General features: G+C 39.1%; 1 protein-coding gene across 6 annotated transcripts; it reads left to right on the forward strand.

The window, feature by feature from the left end:
* The first annotated feature begins 562 nt into the window (after positions 1–562).
* On the forward strand, positions 563–26,392 carry LOC148894720 (LIM and senescent cell antigen-like-containing domain protein 1). 6 transcript variants are annotated; one of them, XM_089002390.1, is made up of 11 exons: positions 563–735; positions 17,691–17,850; positions 18,255–18,321; positions 18,457–18,577; positions 19,448–19,597; positions 20,216–20,366; positions 21,460–21,552; positions 22,133–22,181; positions 22,261–22,336; positions 22,598–22,786; positions 25,070–26,392. In XM_089002390.1, the coding sequence occupies exons 1-10, from the start codon at positions 707–709 to the stop codon at positions 22,740–22,742; spliced, it is 1,041 nt and encodes a 346-aa protein (XP_088858516.1). In that variant the 5' UTR covers positions 563–706; the 3' UTR covers positions 22,743–22,786; positions 25,070–26,392. The 6 variants fall into 6 exon arrangements, with proteins under 6 accessions (XP_088858516.1, XP_088858513.1, XP_088858515.1 ...); XM_089002387.1 differs by lacking the exon at positions 563–735 and adding an exon at positions 9,295–9,558; XM_089002385.1 differs by lacking the exons at positions 563–735; positions 21,460–21,552 and adding exons at positions 15,466–15,907; positions 20,945–21,037.

A 26,392-nucleotide genomic window follows, 5' to 3' on the forward strand; every position in this document is an offset into this window, starting at 1 on the left:
GTGTGTTTCTAAAATAGTACGGGGAAAAATAAGAACACTTGTCAGAAAGCTCGATACTAGGGCTCTGTACAATGTAGAGTACATCGATGAGAAGGTTTCTTCAGCCGTCATCTGTACTTTTTTGAAAATGTAGAGTACATGACATTTTCGCTGGAGAGAAAAGCATGCCCGGCTCTCACGTTGGTCAGTTTCATTTAACCCCTTCTAAATATTGTGCTGATGTAATGGGAAATAATGTCGAAAAAAAGTATCAAGGATGGGCCGATTTTGGGGAAAATGTATTACGTATAGCACAGTGGTGTAATTTTACCGATTGTAATATTCTTGTATAAGGTGATTATGGATTCCCTTTTGTAAAATAAAAGTTATTCTAAAAGTGACACAAACAAATCACACTATTCAAAAACACGAATGAATGTGTTTGAATATGGAATAGTATAATTTCATAACCTGATTCCTATAATTTTATCGTGCAAATATGTTTTGATTTGTTGTAAAGGTAGACACGTTTTACTCTGAAATTAACAAAAGCGGAAGTATTGTGTCCAGTTGGAGCCAGCTTGAAGGCGTAAACCCTTGAGGAGAAGGCCTCTCCTGCTGTGGTTGACTGGACTCCAGCGCTCGCGACTCGCGTTTAATTCGAGACCGTCAACATCTGTCAGCCGAACACAGACATAACAACACTGGTCCGGGAAACAGCCAAAAGATGCTCGCTGTTGCTGAAATGACAAACGGGTGAGTAAAAAATCCATCACTATCTTCACAAGGGAAGTTGATTTTTTTTCTTGTGTGAGTACCGGCATTTTTCCTTCTCCCATACAACGGGCAAAGGTTGCATTGAGCGCCGATGAGGTTGTTTATATTCCCATGAGATGCGCATGTCTAAATAGCATCAATGTCTGCAGTAACAAATCTCACCATCGCCACTCGGTTTACTCGCTCATGTCCCATACTGTTGCTTTCATGGAGTCGATACCAGAAACTTGCTCCCTCGATTTCTAAAAATTGAATTCTTTCCCACTTTCTAAATTGATTGTCCTACATTTTTACTTCCCAACTTCTGCTATAGTCGTATTCATCTCACATTATGTTCAATAATTACATAGTTGACTTATGTCATTGCGCTACAGTAGCATTGTGATGCATAGTTTCTGATTGAAATGTAAATTTCTCCACTGCGAGACTAATAAAGGCAAATCCAATCCAATTCTCTGAGTCCATATGTACAAATGTGTGAACTTGTCGATAATTATCAGTTCGAAAAAGAAGGGATTTTTTGCCTTCTCCCTTGCCAAAAATGTCCACTCAGACTCCTTGACAGAGCTGGGACTTTCTGCACCACTTCCTGTCCATCCACTCCCTTAGGGACTGTTTGATTCTTTGTGCATTGCCCTCTTAATGGCAACAGTCTGGAATGAATATGGCTTTCTAAAGCCAACATTTCTATTAAGTAAGCATTGGGCGTTTTATATTTGGCCTCTCTGACGCTACACTTTGTTGATACAACTTGAGCTCATCCCATTCTCGAGCTTGAATGTGGCCTTGTTTGGAAGAGAACTGCTCTCTCAAGATGAAGTAGGGATTCTCACATCCTTGCATTGTTATTCATTCATTCATTCTTCCTTGCATCTTCCGAACCACTTTATCATCATTAGGGTTGTGACTTATTTGATCTTAAGGAATGAGAACAAACCACAATTGAGGACTTCCATCATGATTAATTAATTTATTTGTTTACTTGTAGATTTGTTTAAATTGACCAGAGTCTATTTAATCCACAAACAGGACATACCTTTGAGACAAAGGCATCATTTGAAGGAAGGAGGTTTTGTCTGGCTTCCAGTTGATACCTGAAAGGAGTATTGCAAATACAGTAACCTAAACACAGGTGTCCAAAAAGTTTTTTTTTTTTATCTTCACCACCTTTTGACAATGCTGAGCAGAACTGAACTTGGACGGACTGACGCGCTTCTGTAGAAATTTTCTTTTGGGATAGTGATGGCAAGGATGTACTGCGCTTATTCCTCAGCTAGTGATGTGGAGCTTTTTGAGAGGAAACATACAATTAATCACTGGAAAAATCAAACCACTGTCATGATGACAACTAATGCCTCGGCATTGACTGTACCTTAAACTGTTACTGAATATGTATTTGAAGAGGAGGGTATTTCACTTCATTTTAATATAATAATAATACATTTAATTTCTAAGTGCCTTTCAAAACTCTCGAGGACACTTTACAGTCACAGGATCAGAACTTTTTTTTTGTGTGTGTGCGGGTGAGCAGCGGCAGCCATTCGCACTAGCATTCACTCTACCCGGAAGTAATACGGCAGCAAAGTTATGAAAGGAAGAGGAAAGGAAAGAAAGAAGGAGAAAAACAAAACACAGGAGCTGCTGGAATGGCAGCCGTTTACATTTTGATATTAACAGCAATTTACTTGTTTTTGCAAGAAACAAAAAAAAAAACTATATATATATTGCCTGTAAATCATACTTGCAGTTTGTCATTGGCAAATTCCCATATTCACCGCCTTATATATGACCCCTATCCTCAATTTTTGATGCAAAAAAACTGTATCCTGTGGAATTGTTTTATGATTATAGCACTTTTATGAGGTGGGGTGTCGATTATTCAGAGATTTTTGCTATTTGTGGCTGGATTCAGTCCATGTGCCCCACAAAAAGCATGCGTTCACTGTCCAAGTGTGTGTAGAGCCAAAAGCCAGTACCGTAGAGCAAAGGAAGCACTGGAATTGACTTTCAATCGATGCTGACTGTCGTGGTACACTCACCTGACTTGTGATCAAGCATCATCCCCACGGAACCATCTCTCCATTGCTCCTTTTTGTGCTTTCTCCCCCCTTTTCTCACAGTCAAGTTGGTATAAAATCACAAATTAACATACAAACACACACGCACGCTCGCACACACACACACACACACACACACACACACACACACACACACACACACACACACACACACACACACACACACACACACACAAATTGACACCCACCCCCAGGCACACATGCAGGAAGTGATGTGGCCATGCGATAGAAGCGGTAGTGTTTGCGGCGACAGTAAAAGGAACATTACCAACACCAAAATGCTGTTCATTCCGCTCTCACATACCACACACACTGGTAAGATGCGTTATGTTGTTTTTGCATTTGTAAATTAACATCCTTGTGACATGAAGTGCCATTATATATATATATATATATATATATATATATATATATATATATATATATATATATATATATATATATATAATGGCACTAATCTTACAATTGACACAAATGGCACTAATCTTACAATTGGAGTGTGTATATATGTATATACAGTAAAGTCTCGTTATATCGATATTCAAGGGAGTCCGAAAAAATATCGATATAACAGGGACTATCGATATATCCGACCCTGTTTGCATGTAATTTTCTCAGTGCGTGCATAGAAATAGTATCGATATAACCGGGACTATCGATATATCCGATATCGATATAACGAGACTTTACTGTATGTGTGTGTGTGTGTGTGTGTGTGTGTGTGTATATATATATATGTGTGTGTGTATATATATATATATATATATATATATATATATATGTGACGACGCTCGAGTTAAGAGGCAGGACTCGAGCGACGGGGTTGGCGAAAGGGTAGGACCCGAAATACACGACGTGACAGGGTTTGAAGGAGCAAGAGTCTTTTCTGAGACACGTATGGAAAATAACAAACAGGGGATCGTGAAGGAAGATAACCAAACAATAGCTGACCTGACAGCGCGGTAATGGTGAAGGCAACATCCAAAATACTCCGACGGAGACGGCCGTGAGCGATCGGCAGATATAGACAGAAGGCACAATCAATAAATGACAATCAGCTGTGGGAACCCAGGTGAGTGATGGTGGGAGGGGCCTTCTCCCGGGAGTGGCGGAGGAGGTGACAGGAGGGGCGGGGCGCGCCCAGGATGGCAACGATATGTGACAATATATATGTGTGTGTCTCTCTCTCTCTCTCTCTCTCTCTCTCTCTCTCTCTCTCTCTCTCTCTCTCTCTCTATATATATATATATATATATATCTCTATATCTCTATCTATATATATATCTCTATATATATGTATATATATATATATATATATATATATATATATATATATATATACACACACACAGATATATATCAGTGAAGTGAGCTGGTGAGGCACTGACGTCATCATAGTCAGATTTACAAACATATGAACTCTACGGAGTAGTTTATTCACCATTTGATTGGCAACAGTTAACGTATTTTGTTTAAAATTTCAGGTCAGCATTCTTTATATATACAAACTGTAGCATAGATGAGAAGGTTTCTTCAGCCGTCATCTGTACAAAAGTGAAGGTTTCGGACGTTTCGCCTCCTATCCAAGAGGCTTCGTTAGCGAACTAAAGTCTGACTGATATAAATGGGGCCGATACGACCAGTCAGACTTTAGTTCGCTGACGAAGCCTCTTGGATAGGAGGCGAAACGTCCGAAACCTTCACTTTTGTACAGATGACGGCTGAAGAAACCTTCTCATCGATGGACCACTCCTGTACGACTGAGAGCTTACACAGACAAACTGTAGCATAGAAAAAAAATAATTAAAAAAACGTTTTTATCGTGTTACCTTTAGTCCATGCGCCGCTCCTTCTGAAGAAAGGCATCGATAACTTTTTGTAGAAGCCTTCGTTTTAAAAGTCTCTCTGTCTCAACGGAGATCACTGCCAGTGAAGAAAGTCGTCCTTGATCAGTCCACTGTATGTTTTCAGCTGAGAATGACAATCTCGTCTACTTCTTCTGCACCTATCTCCTTTTTAATGTCATTTCTAATGACATCACCAACTGCTTCAATTAAATCGTTCTGTATTCTGTTTCACAGGCTAGAAAATATAGTGGATGTCCCAAAATGACTCGCTCGCCTGTCATCTTTCTCAGCGAAAGCATGTAATAGTTCAACATAGTTGCCACAATTAGCAGAGCCTTTACTTTCATCATTTCCACGAAATGCCTACTGTTGTTTGGCAAGGAAGCAGGTGGCATTGATGAGATCTTTTAAAATCTCCCGGTTCTCCTTTACCTTAGCATTGTGGATGCTGATGTTGAGTCTTCGCTCATGTTTGATGAGGCTCCATTGTAAATTTTTCAGGTCGCAATATCCCATTTGAGTGCAGACATTGTCACAAGTTGAGAACAGAAGGCAGGAAAAGCAGAAAAGGCGGTTTCTTGCTGGACATCCACACAGCCAGCCTTTTCGTGTGTACCAGTCCGCCTGAAGAGAGCGAGTATTGTGTCCCGTTGTCTGAAGCAAACCTTTTAGCTCCGCTGTTGGTCTTCCTTTAATTATTACCTCCTGCTTCGATTGAAAGTCCAGTTTAGAAAATTCTTTCAATTTAGATATGTAATCCTCCATTCTGAAAGTGAGGCCAAGCAACACGAAAAAATGACTGCAGGGTTGCACTTTACTTGCTAACTGTTTACTTTCGATGAGAAGGTTTCTTCAGCCGTCATCTGTACAAAAGTGAAGGTTTCGGACGTTTCGCCTCCTATCCAAGAGGCTTCGTCAGCGAACTAAAGTCTGACTGGTCGTATCGGCCCCATTTATATATCCCTAATGTCCAGACATGGTGGCGCCGGACACAGCTATGATAGGTCCCTACTCTCAGGTTGGGGGGGGGGGGGGGGCAGGGGACCCCTCCCTGTGGCCCCACTGATTGTTCCTACATTCCTGACTAGCGACTGGCCTATTACCCCCACTCCCCCCGGTATCACCTCATCAGCATAACCACCCTCATCAGCATTGCGAAAGTTGCCTAACCTGTTTTGCCTAAGCAGGCTATTGTATGAACGATCCAAATTGAACCTCACCCCACCAGACCGGTTTAATGAAGGATTTTGTTGTTTTATAAGAATCGCTTCTTTTACCCCCCTTTCAAACCATCTATGTTCTTTCGCTAAGATTTTAACCTCATTGTCGTCAAATGAGTGGTTGCTAGCTTTTAGGTGCAAATGTACTGCCGATTGAGGCCCACTAGTATTATCCCTGCGATTGGATTGGATTGGATATGCCTTTATTAGTCTCACAGTGGAGAAATTTACATTTCACAGCAGCAAAATGATGAAAGGAATGAAAGTAGAAAAACGAAATACACGAGCTGCTGGAAAGGCAGCCACTCTCGCGGCGTCGTGGCGATGTTGATAAAGTCTTTTTTTGAGAATTTGTTGAGTCTCCCCAATGTACTGCTCTTTACAATTTTCATTCTTACAATCTATGGAATAAACTACATTACTTTGTTTTTCATTTGGTAGCCTATCTTTTGGATGCACTAATTTTTGCCTTAACGTGTTTATCGGTTTGAAATAAGTAGGAATTTTATGTTGCCAAAGGACTCTTTGTAATTTTTCAGAAACTCCTGCAATGTAAGGTACTGCTACTCCTCTCCTTTTTGAATCTTGAGAATTATTGGTTTCGTTCGCTATTCTTTCTTTCTGACATTTGTTGAATGACCACTGAGGGTACCCACAGTTAGTGAGTGCTCTCCTGATATGTTTTGACTCCTTTTCTCTACCTTCAGTGCTAGTTGGTATTAGTTATTAGCCTAACTGTTTACTGTAGCTTTCTATCTCTAATTCTATTATTCTGTAGACGTGGAGTCGGAAGTATCTCTGGAATCACAAGCGCCCCCTGTCATGAGGCGGGAGAACTGTTTGCCTCACCTACGCACAGCGTTTTGATAAAAATTAAACAAAGTAAACACTGTAGTACAGTGTTTATAATGTACAATGACTCTACATTGTATACACCAGCTAAACTGTAGAAATTTAGTTCATATACTAAACGTGTTTGAACGCTTTAATAGCGATATGCAGACGTCTCACTGCAGAGCAAGCCAGCACAGTAAGCATAGTGATTGCGCAATCCATGGTGAGGATCAGCCGGCTGGTGCCTCACTGCTTGTCTCTACTTAGTATTTGAACGGTAAATGTGAAAATTCAGCGATTTTGAAAAAAAATCATAAAACGGTAATGTTAAATGGACAAGAATCACTAATCACTCAATACATATAACTGTTTCATTTATTTTTTTATTTGATATTTCCATGACAGCTTTCCATGATGACAGGTGAGGCACTGCCTCCCCTGCCTCCACTGACTGCACGTCACTGATATATATATATATATATATATATATATATATATATATATATATATATATATATATATATATATATATATATATATATATATATATATATATATATACAGTAAAGTCTCGTTATATCGATATCGGATATATCGATAGTCCCAGTTATATCGATACTATTTCTATGCACGCACGGAGAAAATTACATGCAAACAGGGTCGGATATATCGATAGTCCCGGTTATATCGATATTTTTTCGGACTCCCTTGAATATCGATATAACGAGACTTTACTGTATATATATATATATATATATATATATATATATATATATATATATATATATATATATATATATATATATATATATATATAGATAGATCTATATCTATATATATGTATAGATATATTTTTTGGGGAAATATGCGAATCAAACCTCTTCTTTCAAAACGATTTGAACTACGTTTTCAGACAAAATTGCATACTCAGTTTAAATTCATCTCTTATTTTTATATTTTTTCTGTTGTTTTATCGTCCTTGATTGATGTGTCATTGAGTGTTTTGAAAAGCTGTTATAAATAAAATGTGTCGTTGTAGTATTAGTATTATTAGTATTACTGTACTAGTATTAACCCTCCCCCCCGACCCGCCCTTTCCCAACTGAAAATTCGAGCAGAAGCGATGTTGTACCTTTGTTGTCCACACAGTGGCAGTGAGGTCGTTTGGATGTTTCTTAAAATCTCAGACACTCATTGATTGCAGAGCTTCATTTCAACGGTTAATTCGAAAGGCATGAAAAAATAAATACAAATAAAACGACTGCACTGTCAAGGGTTGTATGGACTCTGAAATGTGTCCGAAACGTTGTAAATTTTACCCAACATCTGAGATGGATTTTCGCTTGATTTTATTCAAAAATGAATTCTCCTGAGGAATGAGAATTGAATAGATTTATTGTGATAGTGTACTCCAAAAATATTCGTGGGTATTTGCATTAATTTAGGTCTTCAGCTGTACTGTATTATTTTAATTTTTTCCATGACAAAACATTGTCATCTTTTCATTTTCATCAGCAATTTCTCTCCTGGTGGCTTTGAAGAAAGTGTCATATTTGGGAGCCACACGGTCATGAATTATTCATGGTTTGGCATTCTCATCTATCAATAGCCTATTGTGACTGCCCAAATCAGTTTTATGTTGGGATTAGGTTTCTATTTTAACTGAATTGAAAAAAAGACAAATAAAAACTACAGCTGTATGTTTCTTATATAAGGAACATTTGTTGTCCTCTGTGATAATCTAATGCCTCAAATGATTCAGTGTGTCACTTAGCCTTCTCGGACTCCGATTATTATTATATATATATTTTTTGTAATATGCAAGTGAGAATAATGATAATCAATCCATTGCTTGTTAATAATTGAAAACCTGGACTCGCCCCTATCTATACATTATAAATAGCACAGCCACCTTATGCAGCATGTATGCAGGTGCATATACATGCTATTATATTTTTATACTTTTGCATTGTGGACAGTTCTCTTCTGAAACGTTTTTGTTTGTGCAATACTTTGGTTTTCTTTTCGAACCCCACCAACCCCTTTCATCTTTGCCATTCTGGGACTATTACAGGCTTTCTTATTCATATTCAAATCTTATAATTCTAGGCAGCAACAATGTACAAAATATATCATAGGCATCAAAACAAATTCAATTTTGTAACACTTATTTTCTTTGTGGTTAAAAACTACCCAAATATCGTTGATCAATCAAGGGAATATAGCCAACAGTCTCCCTTTTGTGAAAAAAGGTGCGTGAAGGTTCGAATTACCAATCAAACTTCGTCAAAGCTTAGCCTTATGCCTACCCTTGCAATAAAGAGCATCCTTTATCTGTTTGTCTCTATTGTGGTACTCTGCTGGCATCTTTGGATTCTTATTTTTCCCAAAACTTATCTAGTGAGTAAGTAAGCGGCAAACAGACAGCAGAGGCAAAGGCCGGAATTCCTTTTCTCCTCCTTCTCTTCTCCATTTCCCATCTACCTGCAGAAGGCGTTCAGAGGCAGTTAATAGGTGTGCAGGCGGTGTTACCACACCTCTGCACGTCCTTCCTCAAGACCGTGTGCCCTGGAGGTGTGTCAGTCTGATAAGGAGCTCGAGCGACACAAACCTAATCTTTTTATTTGGAACAACACTGAACACACACACACTTTCTCTGCCGCATTTCTGGCCCAGTGGGTCGTGAGATCGGAACAGACGAGGAAGAAACGAGGTTGGCGGGGAGATGAACTCTTTGCGACTCAAGGCGTTGTCAAATTCGGGCTTGTACAGGCGAAGACAGGAGAGACCCGACAGCTATGGTGTGCTTGGGGATGGCTTCAGGTGGGTCAACCATTTTTTTATGAAACGTTTTTTCTGGTGGTTATTCTCTTCATGCATGAACTATTCTCAAGAAATCAGTTTTGTGTTGTAGGTTGGTAACTGTTGTTGTGCAATCAGAGGTACATGAGAATAGAATAGGAAGAACTAGGCACAAGTGATTATTTTAAGCGTCCAGCCTCCATGATGACATCAGAGTTTCTCTTCTATGAACGGCACTTAAAGTTACTTTGTTGTTTCACAAGAATGGACCGATTAATCTTGATGGTGATTGCCTTGAACAATTTGTCCATTCCAACTTCCCCGATTTTAGGGATTGTCGGAGGTTGACTAAAAATGTTGAGAGTTTACTGGTCCTTTGTCCTAGTCAATAAGCCATTATCTGAGCGTTTGGACTTTACTTACATTTTATATCAGACTGTGATTTGTCTTTGCTGTCTTCCAGTGAAAAAAAAAAACAACTGACATTAATTACGCAAGAAATTTGCAAAGTGGTGCATTTCATTCCTCTTTAGATGAGTAGGACGGACCGGCACAGCATGTGGAATTGCGGTGTGACCATACATCAACACAAGTCCTTCCCCTCCTCAAGTGGTTGCAAGGAATGTAGCAATTTGAAGAATGTAGACACAAAGAGGGGGGTTGTCTTTAAAGGTGTCCCCGGTCAAGTTAAATAAACTTTAATTTGTACCTCTGTACAAAATGATCTCCCTAGTACTACATTTATAGTATATCCTGACTTGAACCCTTGCAGAACTTGCGCCATCTCTCACCGGAGCAAGTTTTGACTACAATATTGTTATTAAACAATGCTGAGCATTATTTATTGGTACAGCACTTACATTGTAGTTAACTATCAAGAACTATTGTACCTTATGTCAGAAATATGAATTATAGTCTTTGTGAGCAATGTTTTGCCATCATTGTAACACTTCAATGATATAGTTGAACAAAGGACACACCGTAAAGCTATTAAGGTATTCAAATTTTGCTGTAATATAATAGCATTTACATTAAATAAGTTACTGGTAAGTGTATGTCTACTTATATATTGATGGTTTATGTTGGGCTACTAAAAGGTTATATGTCCCTATTTGTGTTCTTTGTTGCCATACAGACTCAAGTGGGACTGGAGATAGTGCAGGTCAATGTGGGCGTTGTGACTTGAGTCTGCGTGTGCATGCGTGTGTTTGCTTGGGTGGGTGTGTGCATCCACTTGTGTGCTTCCCAAGCTGCACTTGCTTGAATCTATGTTACCTTGGTTTCTGTTGACACTGTGCGTGTTTATGTTAGCAAGGCATACGGTACATTTTTCAGCCTGTATCTGCTTGCATGGCACTTGTTAAGCTATTTCCAAATATTTTCCTTTCCTTTATGAAGAAGATTAGGGATAATTATAATGTTTTTGATGATAATAAAAATGTATGAAAGTTAATTGATTGTGGTCATAAATTGTTCCATAGCACCATTCAACGTAGAAATAAGTTGATGAGATGGTGGGAAGCCAGGAGGAAAGTTGCACAGTACCGGCAGGCCACCCCATCCCCACAGAACTTTTCTACAGAAATACATCGATTTGTGTAATTTCATTTGTGCTCCGTATTGTCAGAGGTTGTGAAGAGTACAGGACAAAAATACGCTCAGTACCCAGACATTACCTCCTACTTCTTGTAGCACTGATGTTATGCTTCTTTATCAGTTCAGTCAGTAGTCTCTTTCCACCAAACACATTATATCGATGAGAAGGTTTCTTCAGCCGTCATCTGTACAAAACTTCACTTTTGTACAGATGACGGCTGAAGAAACCTTCTCATCGATGGACCACTCCTGTACGACTGAGAGCTTACACAGACAAACACATTATAAAAAGAACTTTGATAATACATTGGCTGTGCTCTTATCAGCCTGTTGGACTCCTCATTGTGCTGTATAGCTCATCCATTCTGTCTGGGAAAGGTAGGTTTTATATTACAGACAGAGGAGAATTTGGTTCCGCTACTTAATCAGAGGCATGTTTGTTTTGAAGACATTGGGCAAAATATTGTATCTCTTAAAACGGGGCACGATGAAGAAAATAGCTCTTTGGTAAAATTAAACAAGGTTTAAAAGTATCAGTCTGTCACAGCAATTAACAAATTTGATGGTCCATCGATGAAAAGGTTTCTTCAGCCGGCATCTGTACTTCTTTAACAAAAATACATAAAGAAGGGTTCCCCCTCAGAGCCATTGTTTGTAGCATTGACTCCACTCCATACAATGTAGCCACATATTTAAAAATATTTATTTAAAAACTATTTTAGCTCCGTTGGTTGGTAACACAGAATATCACGTAGAAAACACTACAGGGTTTGTAGAGAGGATCAAAGACCTCATATTGGAACCTGACGAAACATTGGCATCTTACGATGTGACTTCTGTCTTCACATCTGTCCGAACCCCAGCAGCAGTCTCAATGGTGAGGACGAGACGGCTGGCGGACGTTTCTCTGCATGAAAGAACTAAACTTAAACCGGACCACATTTGCCAATTATTGGAAATCTGCCTTAATACTACGTATTTTCAATTTAGGGAGAAATTTTACAAACAAATTCATGGTTGTGCTATGGGCTCACCAGTTTCACCCATAGTGGCTAATCTGTAGTACATGGAAGAGATGGAGAAACGGGCCATCACATCCTTCCTGGGGACAAAACCTAGACACTGGTTTAGATATGTGGACGATACTTTTGTCATAATTAAAAAACACGAAATTCAATCCTTCACAGGTCACCTCAACTCGCTAGATATCAACATTAAATTTACTCGTGAGGACATTAAAGAGAACCAACAAGCCTTTTGGGATTGTAAAGTAATTATAAAAGAGGACAGAGCGCTAAAAACAGAAGTCTTTAAGAAGGCTACACACACTGACCAATACTTACTTTTCGATTCTAACCATCCTTTACAACACAAACTAGGAGTTATCAGAACACTCCAGCATAGCGCTAAACTAATACCAACAAGCGTCGAAGGTAGAGAAAAGGAGTCAAAACATATCAGGAGAGCACTCACAAACTGTGGGTACCCTGAGTGGCCATTTAACAAATGTCAGAAAGAAAGAATAGGGAATGAAACCAAAAATTCTGAAGATACAAAAAGGAGAGGAGTAACAGTACCTTACATTGCAGGAGTTTCTGAAAAACTACAGAGTCCTTTGGCAACACAACATTCCTACTTATTTCAAACCGATTAACACGTTAAGGCAAAAATTTGTGCATCCAAAAGATAGGCTACCAAATGAAAAACAAAGTAATGTGGTTTATTCCATACATTGTAAGAATGAAAATTGTAAAGAGCAGTACATTGGGGAGACTCAACAAATTCTCAAAAAAAGACTATCAACATTGCAGGGATAATACAAGTGGGCCTCAATCGGCAGTACATATGCACCTAAAAGCTAGCAACCACTCATTTGACGACAATGAGATTCAAATCTTAGCGAAAGAACATAGATGGTTTGAAAGGGGAGTAAAAGAAGCGATTTTCATAAAACGGCTGAAACCAAGATGGTGGGGTGAGTTTCAATTTGGATCGTTCGTACAACAGCCTACTTAGGCAAAATAGGATTAGTAATACTGATGAGGTGATAACGGTCAAAGTGGGGCAATCAGGCCAGTCGTTAGTCAGAACATTAGGAACAATCAGTGGAGCGGCAGGGAGTAGTCCTCTGCTCCCCCCAACCTGAGAGCAGGGACCTGTCATAGCAGGGTTCGGCACCGCCATGTCTGGATAGGAGGGACATATATATAGGGCCTAAACTACCAGTAAGACTTTAGTTTGCTGAGGAAGTTTCTGGGATAAGAAGCGAAACGTCCGACACCTTCAAAGAAGTACAGATGACGGCTAAAGAAACCTTTTCATCGATGGACCCCTCCTGTACGACTGAGAGCTTACACAGACGACATTTGATAGTCATTCCAGTGAGATTTTTAACATTATTCTTAGAATTGAAAAAGTTGGAAAATTGTTTTTTTTTTTTAATTGCAGCTGTCTAATCACATTGAAAGACAATTCCGGGCATGACAGGCAAAGTCATTTTATTTACCTTTGTGATGGTCGTCGATATAGTTGCCTCTTGATGTTATCCAAGTGAAGTTGCCGTGCTTTCTCTGCGATAATAACCTCACTCACTGACCTTGCTAGCTGCTTTTCGTTAATCCAAATCAACAGAAGTTTTTCAACCGCTTCTACTGCCTGAGACCGTTGCTTGGACAACACAGAAACACCCTTAGCCACACGTAGCAATGGTCGACTTAGCATACGGGTACTGGGACGCTAAGTCACAGAAACGCACACCTCGTTCAAGTTTTTTGATGATCTCCTTCTGCTCGACAGTAATTTTCTTTTATGTCTTCTTAAGCTTAACACTAGCATTTGTTGGGGTATTTTTCGGTCCCATACTAGCAAAAGTACTACACGCGATAACAAACCACGTCTGCACTCAAACAGAGGTAGTGTGGAAAAGTAGTCCGCCAGCCACCGTGGTGCTGTTCAACCGTGTGGTTTGGTGTTCATCCGCCAAAAACTAGTCCGCCAGCCAATGTGGCGCTGTTTGGTTTGGTTCGTCCGCCGAAAACTAGTTCGTATGCCAAGATTATATTCTCGCGAATGTAATGTTTGTAAGGCGAATAGTTCGTTAGCTAAAGCGTTCATAAGCCGAGCTATCACTGTACTGAATGACTAGTGGCTATAATGTTCCTTAAAAGCTTGATCTTAAGACAAAGTTTGGAAACAGTTGCCTCAGGCTTGTCCAATCACAATCTTTCTTGTTACAGGGTAGTACACTTTGCATCATTGTACAATGGACAGTTATCAGGGGGAAGGCCTGCATGTTTCCTCCTCCCGCTGATTAGATTTTCCCGTCTTTCCTTTGCCCAAACTGAGACAGGTGACTGACTATTATGCATTCATTTTTCTGTTATGGCAAGGTACTGATAAGTTTGTGTGTTTTTTGTTGTTTTGTTTTTTGCCTGGTGAAATCTTTCCCTGCGTGAGTCCATATTACTGCTCTTAGTTACACAATACTTTGATGCTTCAGTAGTTTACAATATTGTAGTGAATATATATTTTATCCAACAAATAGGTGGCATTGAGTCTTAGTCATGTAAACAAATACAGCTGTTCAGCTATTTATTACGTGTACACAGTGAGCCTCCCCCCCAATTGTGGCCGTGCACATGGACTCACAAGCAGCTGCCAGCACAGATGACATTTCACTGGGTGTCTATCTGTCTATCTTTGTTTGTTGGAGATTGCACAGCGGTACAAAATAAACACATCGATAAATATGAATACGTCTCCTTACCTGTCATATAGACACACACACAGTGCCAATGGCCACAATTCTTGCGGAGTTACTCAACAAGCAGACAAACTAATAACCAGTTCAGAGTCAACCGTGTCTTCTTCACCTTCCGTTTGCTGACATCCACGTGACTCATCAGATGAGGCCCTGCATTTTAAAACCATCCACATTCAAAGTCGCAGATTGAAAATTAGGATAGTCAAACAGGAGACAAAAATAATACGTGTACCCACATGGATGTTACTGTATTGAAGTAAATGGATTGCTGATCGGTAGAATACTTGATTTGTAAAAAAAAAAAACATTTGACAGCGGCAACCCTATTTGAGAACTACAAATTAGTGTATTAGCACCCTTGTGCATAGGTGTGCATGAATGTGTGACCGCTCAGCAGGCAGGCGTCAGAATCGGCTCTTCATTTCAGTAACTGGTCCAATAATAGACAGCAAGTTCGACAGGCAGGAGACTGCGTGTGTGTGTGTGTGTGTGTGTGTGCGTGCGTGCGTGCGTGCGTGTGTGTGTGTGTGTGTGTGTGTGTGTGTGTGTGTGTGTGTGTGTGTGTGTGTGTGTGTGTGTGTGTGTGTGTGTGTGCGCGTGTGCGTGTGTCTGTGTGTGTGCATGTGTGTGTGGCTGAAAAAAAGAATGTGTGTTGATATGGGAAGCGAGTGAGTGGGTGTGTGCACTTGCACAGAGAAAAGGGAGAGACTACACCCATCACAGTTTGACGAGCGGGTCAGTCTCCCGCTTGCTTTTTGGATAACTGGGAACTGGGAACTTTGAAAACTCAGTTTTGTCCGTTGTCAAGAGCGCAGAAATGAACGGCCGTGCTTTACCGCCTTCCATCCCCGAGGATGGCGAAGTGTTAGACTACAATACGCACGGGGAGATGAATGGTTACCATCAAAGGTTTCGGGATGGAGGAGAGGCAGAAATCCTGGTGTCGAAGTCCCAGAGGCGGAAGAGTGACGTCAAAGTCTATAAGGAGTTTTGTGATTTTTATGCACGCTTGTAAGTACAGAAAGGGCATGTGTACGTTGTCATTGCTTGTTGAAATTGTGAATGTGAGGGATAATGGGAGTTTTTCAAAGTGTGTGATAAACTTCTGTAGTTCTACAATACTGTGCTGTACCAAATACCAAATCAAGATTTAAAAATGGGAATTAATAAAGTATAGTTGAAATTAACGGTTGATCCCATCTTTCATACTGTTAGTGTCAAAATGATTTCCTGTAAGCAAATAATACATGTTTTTGACTAACATACCACTGATCATGTTAACAATACTGAGACCTCATGTGGCTTGGTGGCGGTGGATGCTTTGGGACGTTTTGTCTTCATGTAAACTGATACTTTGCTGGCCCGTTAGCTGTGACCTTGGAGTGTGACCGAATGTGAAGGAATGAAATTAAAGAAAGGCTAGTTTTTCCTGACTGGTTGGATTTTTCTTTTCAGTAAATTATGCAATCATAGCGTCAACCTGCGCAAAGAAACAGAGAATAAGCTATTTTTGTGGCGAGGGGAGGAGTGATGATGCAAACTAGAAAATGACAGCTGGTATCCTGACTATGTCACCATGAATGACATGAAGGCTAAATATAAATGCTATATTTACTGAATGAGGACATGAAGTCATCAGTGAATTCATTGAAGCAAAATATTTCTTGTTGCCTTCTTGTTGGGATGTGTCAGAAAAACTAAATGTATCAATTCAATGGTTACTTGGACAGAAAATGTTCCCATTTTACTGAAATGATGTATGATATTGTTGTTTAAGCGTAATGCACATTCCATCTGATTTTTTTTTCATTGGGGACGTGGTACACCCTGGACTGGTCGGTTCCAATGAGACTTTATCAGACTCATTTTGTTTTCTTTCTGAATTTTTGTTTTAACAAATTTAAATGATACATTGATTGACTGACCATGTACGTTACAGTCCAAGTAAATGAGGACATTGACAACACTTAGTCATCATTATATCAAACAAATGAAAGGTGGGTGTTTTTTTTCTCATGAAATGAATCACATGATTCATTTTGGTATTGTAGAGCCTTAGTTAGAGGAGGTCTATTATCAACTGACAGTCATTCTAATCACCTTTGGAAAAATGCAAGTTAAAATTGACACCCAGTTATAAAACGTGTTTTTAATGAGTCCTGAGCACATTTTCCATCCAAAAAAAACTCTATAAATTTGTCACATGCTTAATGGCATTCTTAAACATTTCCGAATTGTTTGCTTATTTTGAAAGTCTTAATCTGACTGAGGGCAGCTATAGAATCGGAACAAGGATGATGCCCTCACCAGCAAACATGAGTTCGTCATAGCAGAGTTGGTCAGTCCACTGTGTCTCATGAAGAAACTTTTTTCTCCGATGAGGCAGTGGCAGAATACAGGGTGGAAAGGCCAAAGGAACGTCTCACTTCCTGCCTTTAATCCTGTCAGGCAGGGCTGACTGTGCATCTTACCTCATGTCGTAATGTATAGATTTTTGAGCAAATAATACAATATGTATTATTTGATCCATAAATCACAAACCTTAAATACATTATTTTAAAAAAAGAACCCAATTTTCTCCAGGCCACATCCAGCAAATGATTACTTTGTTAAATATTGGATTTTTTTTATCCCGTGATTGGAGGTACCGGTATTTTGTTTCTTTACCAGTACTTTACGATTGAGATAATAATATTTTGTTTGGGAATTTCTCAAATTAATTCACAGTTGACCTTTAACTTGTAAACGTGACTTTACTCCCTGGAACTAATTTTGATTTTATTTAATCCTTTAGCAACATGGCCAACGCCCTTGCCAATGCCATGTGTGAGCGCTGCAAGAGTGGCTTTGCTCCAGCAGAGAAGATTGTGAACAGTAACGGAGAACTTTACCATGAGCAGTGCTTTGTGTGTGCTCAGTGTTTCCAACAGTTCCCAGAGGGACTCTTCTATGAGGTAAAGCTGCTGTTAAGTTCACATTGTATTAACTAAACAAGTGTATGACATCATCCTTCAATAACCTCCTGCCCCTTTGGTCAATGTAATGTAATTCTTAAAAGACAATGCAGCAACTGCGTGAGCAGTAGCTAGGTTACATTCACACAAATCCAAGGATGAGGGGTATTGATTTGAGCGTTAGTGCAGTATTGAATTATTGAATTTTGAGAGACTACTTACAGTGAACTTGCGTGTGCATGTGTGTGTGTCATACAGTAAACAGTATTTACTGTATGATCATCTAATTGTTCCTCTTGCTTATATTATGAATAAATAATCCTTGTCCTGTTGGCAATTTTTCACAAGTGGAATACTTATGACACAAAGCGAAAGCTGTAAGAAACCTTAAAATCTGTTTGCAGTTTGAAGACAGGAAATACTGTGAACATGACTTCCAGATGCTCTTTGCTCCATGCTGCCACCAGTGTGGTAAGTATCCAAACTGTACTCAAAGGAAAACCATTTGGGCAAAGCGACGCAGGATCCTCAAGTTTAAAAACAAGTAAATATCCAAGAGATGTGTTTTTTTATGAACAAACTCATCATCGTGGTGTCCTGTCTCAGGTGAGTTCATCATTGGCCGTGTCATCAAGGCCATGAACAACAGCTGGCACCCGGAATGTTTCTGCTGTGACATCTGCCAGGCCGTGCTTGCCGATGTTGGATTTGTTAAGAATGCCGGGAGGTCTGTGTTACCTTAAATAGTGATACATTTATTATTTAGGGTTTTTCCTGGCTCAAATTGAGGCAGACTTTGTTCAATCCTGATAATGTGCCACAACCTGAATGTGTTCTATAACTTAAACGGACTCATTTTCTTTTCCAGGGAACAAACTCTAAGTTAAGAATTCCAAAAAGAATATGATGATTATCATGTTAAAGTGTTCATTTCTTAAAAGTGGCAGAATACAGGCCTCTTCCCAGAGTCCACGCCCTCTTGGATAAGGAAGCATGAAGTGCACTAGGCAGTGTATGAAAATGAAAAGAAAATGTCAATGGACCCACAAGTGAGCCCTATAGTGTATGTTTTAAAATGAGCATGCAAAGCCAACAAGGCTAATATCACACGGCCATAAATCAGAAGTGAAACACATGTTCAAATTTTATTTTCTCAGGGTGTATAGAAGCATGACACTTGTTTTTCAAAAAAACAACAGAACCGTACGTGACAAGTGGTTTAGTAGGCCACGAAAGTCAACTATGCCAAAAGTTGGTTACCAAGCGCTCCCAACATCAGTGGTTAAATCAGATTCCATTACTTGAGCACTTGCCTCCTTTCTGGCTAAAGGACTACACTTTTTTCCTTTTTGTTAGCTTTTAGAACAGTCATACCAATGACCCCCCTGAGCTCAGTGAAAGAGCATTTGAGATGATGCTTCAGGTTTTTCCTGTGTACTGTTGTTGATATAGATCAATATACAGTATATCAATCACTCTGACTTGGGACAAAATTAAATTAGTTGGATGTGGCTGCCATGCAATTTTGAACGCAGGAAAACCCCTGGTATGGACATTGTAGTTGACAACATTAATATTGGACTTTCCCTGCTATCAGGCACCTGTGTCGTCCGTGCCACAACAGAGAGAAAGCGCGTGGCCTCGGGAAGTACATTTGCCAAAAGTGTCACGCAATCATTGAAGAGCAGCCCCTTCTGTTCAAGAATGACCCCTACCATCCAGATCACTTCAACTGCAACAACTGCGGGTAGGAATGGAGACCATAATGAGCAAGTGTGATCCAGAAACAAGGGCTGTATCACAAAATATGCCTTTAATACAACTTCATGGTTCATACAACAGTACATCTGGTGCAGAATCACAGAATTAAATATTCAAACTATGAATAATGTTCAGACAGATTAAGCACAAGTGGCATACAATAACATTAAACCATTCAGTGACATTTTTATAAGGTAGCATGTTATTATTACTGCAAGTAGGTTTGTTTGGTTGTTTGTTTTTTTACAAAATAATACATCAACTTCATTTTTGATGAACATCTGGGCATAATCTGCTTTTCTACGATGTTAGCAATTTTAGTGGTTAAAGTAGTTGGAGGGCCAAGGGATTTATAAATTAGAATTGTAGACATTTTTATAATAACTGACGAACACACAAGCATGAAGTGAGATGATTACTTTCGTTAACTTTACACTTGAGTCAACACCAATGCAAATCATAACCACAATAATAAAACACTCGTTTACTTAGTACATGCTCCTTCTTTGCAGTACTATTTTAAATCATATGCATCTTTTACTAAAGTCATAATACAAATTCTACAATAATTTCATTGAATAAAAATGATGCTCCCTTTCTGTAGAAAGGAACTGACTGCTGATGCCAGGGAGCTGAAGGGGGAGCTGTACTGTTTGCCCTGCCACGACAAGATGGGTGTCCCCATCTGCGGGGCTTGCAGGAGACCCATCGAGGGCCGTGTGGTGAATGCAATGGGCAAGCAGTGGCATGTCGAGGTCAGACCTCAAAGTCTTTCAAAGATATATTCACATCTCATAATACGAAGGACACAAAAAAAGTATTTGTGTCCACAGTATTTGAAACATCACTTTCCTAGTCAGTGCATATCTACGACATAGTAAGATTTATTTGTCATTATTTCATTACCATATTCAAAAGCATATCGATTTATGATAACACAAACACACTGATTTCATTTCACCAGAAATTCTGCTTTAATTTGGTGACTTTTGAGATCTTTGAAGTAAGAATTGGCAATGTTATTACTTTGTATATATGAAATGATGTCGTTTTTTTGAGATATTTTGTATATTGGGCGCCAAGTAGTAATGTTACATCATTCTCTAATCCTCAATAATTCCACATCATGTAAAACGCTAACATTATTGTCTACAGACTACAACAAGTCTTTTTTTCATTGATTCTGTGTTGTTTCCTCAGTTAGGTGTAATTGATTTCATTCAATCAGATCATCGCTCCTTTATCTTTATATATTCCCCTCACTCACATGAATGTAGCTATCCATTTTTCATTCTTTCTGGCCACTTTGCTGTCTTCCCTCTTCCATATGCAGCACCACGTCTGCACTTTGTGTGAGCGCCCTTTTCAGGGCCATCCGTTTTTTGAGCGGAACGGTCGTGCATATTGCGAGACACACTTTGACATGGTGAGGGTTCGAACAGTTGGCCTGATGTTTCTGCTAAGTAGCTTTGCCTGGCCTCTGTACTAGAGCTGCACTTACGTTCCGGTAATTGATAATGAATACATTATTAGGTGTTGTGAGTAACAAAACCTAATAACCTGTCATTTGCTGTTCACACGCTTTGTATGTTGTTTGTTTCTTTCTTTCTTTACCCAGCTTTTTGTCTGCTACTCATCCACACCGTCCTCATAAACAATCACGCCCCTCCATGAATTCCAAACATCCATTCAAGAAATGAGAAAACTTTACTCCTTCTCTTTCTTGTCTCTATTTTGACTCATAATTGTGAAACAACACCGGGACAAGTGGACTGATTTGAACTAAAGTCATGAGCTGATTTAGCTGCAGAGCTAACTGTTTGTGCTTGACATTGGACATGTTTGCAGCATTTTGTGTGTGCTAAATGTGAGAAACCCTTCCTGGGACACCGCCACTATGAACGCAAGGGCCTGGCCTACTGTGAAACACATTACAACCAGGTAATATACCATATGTGTATATGTGATGAAGAAGGAAAACTTTCATGACTGCACATAAGGGAGATTTGTGACCACATATTGTTAGGTTTTGACATGTGTATACTTTGCTTTAAATATTAAATACCAGCCTTGCTCCTGCTGCTCTCTCCACTTAAAAAAGAGATAGAGAGAGGGAGCAAGGCTTGGGGGGAAAGAGAGGGGTGGGGAGAGGGAGAGAGAGAGATGTTGTTAGTGTTACACAAATAATATGTCGTTCCAATTACCGGTACTGTACTTATTTTATTTTTTTAAAGCACCAAGCAAAAAAAAATATGAATCAAACTAGGGGGGGAAAAAATCCAGAATTGGGGTTATTGTACTGTCCTTTCTATAACACCTGCAGAGCATCAGTCTAGCTGAAGGTTAAGGTAGCACGGGACATGAATGTGTGTGTGTTTGCTAAACCGGCCAGAATGCACCTGCTGAACTGTGTGTGTGTGGTTTTTTTTTTTATGATTATTATTCACGTCAGAATATATGTATGTATAAGGTATTGTGCACCATTGCTGACATTGTTTTTTTCGCCCTTTCTGTAACTTAGCTGTTTGGAGATGTTTGCTACCACTGCAATCGCGTTATAGAAGGAGACGGTGAGATCACTTTTTGAGTTTTAAAAATTTCTAAAGGTAATGCAGTCATAGTTCTATGGTGCTTCTCTTGTGTTTTCAGTGGTGTCAGCCCTTAACAAGGCTTGGTGCGTCAACTGTTTTGCTTGCTCCACTTGCAACACCAAGCTCACCCTCAAGTAAGTGACAAACTTTAACATGTGTACTGCCACAAACTTGTTTAGTTGTTTGCATTTACAATTGCGCTTTCGTTGCTTTTTGTAACCTTTGTGTGGTCTTTTAACACCCCCATGTTGGAACATGTTATTGTTTTAATTCTTTTATCCATGATGATTGTACCTTTGCTTTTTTTCCCTTCCTTCATGTCGTTCGTGTCATCTTCTTCTTCTATGTCTTAATTTTCCCGCCTTTTGGGACCCTTTTCATCCGTGCTGCGTCAGGGACAAATTTGTGGAAGTGGATCTGAAGCCGGTGTGTAAGCACTGCTATGAACGTCTGCCGGATGATGTGAAACGCCGGTTGGCAAAGCGGGAACGTGACTCAAAGGAGAAAAAGAAGACACCGTTGATACCCATGTGTCTGTGATCCTCTCTTATTTCCTTCTCCAAACTTCAGCTGTTCTTCTCTTGGTCAGTTCTCTTCACTTCTTCCGTTGTATGTCTTTAGTTGTTTTATGTTGTTTATTTCCACTCCTCTTTTTCTTCTATGCGCTCAGACAAAAATAAATTCATAAATAATTATTTTCTTGGTGCCAAGTCCGGAATTACTTAAAAATGAATATGATGCACCACAAATTTTATACTTTGACGCTGGTGGAGGACTGCACTATGCTATAATAATATTCAGGTTTTCTGGCCAGTATGTTTCATCTATCGCTGGCATTAGACTGCACCATAATATGACAAGACTTTAAACAACGGTACACATTAGTAAACTATATTTTGTGTTAATATACCCTGCACCCTAATCGTCCTATCAGTGTCATTTTCACAAAAAGCATGAAAAAAGAAATAAAGCAGGTAAATCTTTAAACAAGGGTTGCGTGTGACTTCATCAGAAGTTGTTTGTACTCGGCAGTCTGAAAATTGTAGCTTGTGGTCAGAGCTGTTGCGCGATATATTTTATTGTAATAAACATTCTCATTGAGAGATTGTTTCGTGTACAAGTCACCATGGGAATGAGCCCAGGAATCTAAAGGGCCGAGGGAAGCACTTTTAAACAGTATGTGTGAGCTAAGATAGTTAACAAGCTGTAAAAGTGATTCGTATGCATCTGTCGTGTATCTGTGTGCATCCATTTTTCTCTATCTCGTAACAAAAAGCAAACAGCTTTACAGATCTTTACATGACAAAAATGCTTAAACAGCTTTTCATACGACACTGTATGTAGTGGTTCAATGCATTTCATACAAATATAATGACACACCAGTAAAGGCTTCCGGCGGTTTTACCGTAAAGAGCTCATATCTACTCTATAGCGCGTTTATAGAGTGCTGTAGAATTGGAGATACTGTATTTCTGGAGTTCGAGTGGAGTGCAAAATTTGCCCTGTTTGACCATTTCTCCGTCACAAATGCTAGAGATTTAAGTTCTTGGAAAACGACTCCAAGCTTTGCATAAAGGGAAGTCGGATCAGTCACATGTTGAAGGGACGCCTTTGTTTCACACGGGCTCTTGTGCTGTCTGAGTCCAGAGTGCAAGCCTTAATCACTTCCGGGAGCTATTTTATATCCCCTGTGGAAATGTTAGTGGAGTACCGCTGAGTTTGACACGTGCCTCGTCCAGTCAGCGATTATACACCTTATGTAGGAGGAACACCAGAGTTAATTGAATTAAAGGCATTTGACATTGAAAAGAGCCACTTCACACACGTGTAAGCAAGTTATTACTTAACATACATGAAAAAGCTTTCCTGTTTCGATGACATCTTTCAGAGGTCATTTTTTAGCTCAATGGTAAAAAGAAAAAAAACCTGGACTCGTGCATTGTAAATAGCACAGCCACCAGTCAATATATTTACATTTAACAAATAGCATTTTATACTTTTCACTATGTACAGTTCTTTTTATGAAACTTTTTTGTGCAGTTGTACATTTCAGTCACCTGACATTTTCTTTTGTGCATGGAATATTTTGTTTATCTTTTGACCCCCCTTTCAATGCGGGACTATTTCAGGCTTCCTGATTCAGTCATAGTTAATATTGCCATTAATTATGGGTTTTAATTTTGTATTTTGTAAGGTTGCTGGAACCTAACATTGTTCTGTATTTTCAACTACACATTGTATTTCTCTATTAAGTACAATACACACAGAATGACAAATGTCAGGTTCTTGTAATCTTAAAAAGAAAACCAAAGTAAATCAGGCTATTTTAACTTTCGACAAGTTGGAAGGGAATTTACAACATTTCTCAAATGCAGTTTGTGTTAGCACAAAACCATCAGGCCTCGGTTGGAAAGACAAAAAAGGTGATTGCAAAATCTAAAAATTATTTGTAGTTGAGCATTGGGACTTGACTTAAATGGTGACAGTTGTGTGCTTAGTCCAATTTGGAATATGCACATTTGAATGTGACTGATTATTCTGAACACAGAAATGAGTGTGTGCATGTATTTACAACATCATTACCACAGGTGGATGATTTTTACTTTGCCTCTCGAAATGATTTCTTTTTCCATTTGGGGTGGACAGATTATTGGTCACATTTGTGGTGGTGGGACCAGGGGTTAATTTCAAGCAGTTATCTTGGTCTAAGTGTTTGTACATCACAAAAAGCTGGAATTTCAGCAGATGTGTGATGACTTTTTTAACCCAGTCTGTGTTTAAAAAATTATCATCAGAGGTCAATAAAATCTGCCATATGTATTGTAGAACTGAAATAAATACTTGCCATTGTCTGGTTTCTCTCACAGGAACAAGTTTGTGGAGTTTGACATGAAGCCGGTGTGCAAGAAGTGCTATGAAAAATTTCCACTGGAGTTGAAGAAGAGACTGAAGAAGCTGTCAGAAACGGTTGCACGAAAGTAAATGCAGCATTCATGTCAACACCTGACATTTCTACATTGAGTGTTTTTACGTATCAGAGCTTTTGAGTGTCATGTCATGAGGCAGACTGTCGCAAAGTGTGGTGTCTATGTCATTTGCATCTTAAAACATGCTTTCACACAATCTCCTTTTTACACTTATTTAACAAATTGCGATGGATTGACTGTGTTACTGATGCTCTTCCATATTAAAGAGCAAGCCCAAAGTAAAATGAAGAAAATGTTTATCGTTGAATGCTTATGTATAAGATATTTGCTTTTATATTATTGCTATATTCTGTATTTTAAATGTGTAATTTGGCTAATATATGTCAAGTAGTTTCTTCAATGGTCTTCTCGTGTCTGTAACCGATTTGACTATCATTTCAACTTGATTGCTTTGTTGTTTTGTGTTATGCATTGCTTGAATGTTGACTTTATTGGGGTCGTTCTCTATTCCAAGTGTATTTCTACACCATGTGGTTTATGTTTATGATCGAAAGTATGCATGCCTGACATTAAATGATAAATTTGGTTCAAACTGTGCACCGGAAGAAAGGGTGGACAGATGCCTTTCAGAGCAAGTGTTGTGTTACAGTACAATTTGATGAATGGTGGCATTTGCATGTGGTGTTCAACATGCGTCACTGCTGTTTGTAATCCAGGCAAAATTAACCTCTTACCCCAACTGTTTTCAGACTTGAAAACAAAGCCGACTGTCCAATCTTCTTTTCAGTATTGTTTAACTTGAACTCTATTTTACCCTAGAAAGCAAATATCTTGGATTCACTATAGATTACACATTCAGAATCAGAATCAGAATACCTTTATTCGTCCCGCAATGGGGAAATTTGCAGTCCACAGCAGCAATTGAAGAGGGATGGGGTTGGGGTGGGAGTGAAAGGATAGAAAACAAGATATTCTAAGCACACACACACAAGCTCCACAAAGCTAAAGTTCCACAGCGGTTCTGATTTCTCACCTGATTCCAGATAATTTCAATTGTTTCACGTTTATATACAATCCTACGGCCATTTATTTTCAGACGTACTTAAGAGGTAAAGTGGAAAACTACAGTACTGTTGTTTTTTTTCCCTTCGCATTGCTTGGCAATCACATAAACATGCCAAAATGTATGATTGTAAACCATAATGTATTTGATGAAAAATTCTGCCCACTCAACCTAATAAACATATATACATTACAAAATGA

Source organism: Hippocampus bargibanti, linkage group LG08 (assembly GCF_051943395.1).
Source record: "Hippocampus bargibanti isolate YZ-2025 linkage group LG08, ASM5194339v1, whole genome shotgun sequence".
Lineage (NCBI taxonomy): Eukaryota > Metazoa > Chordata > Actinopteri > Syngnathiformes > Syngnathidae > Hippocampus > Hippocampus bargibanti.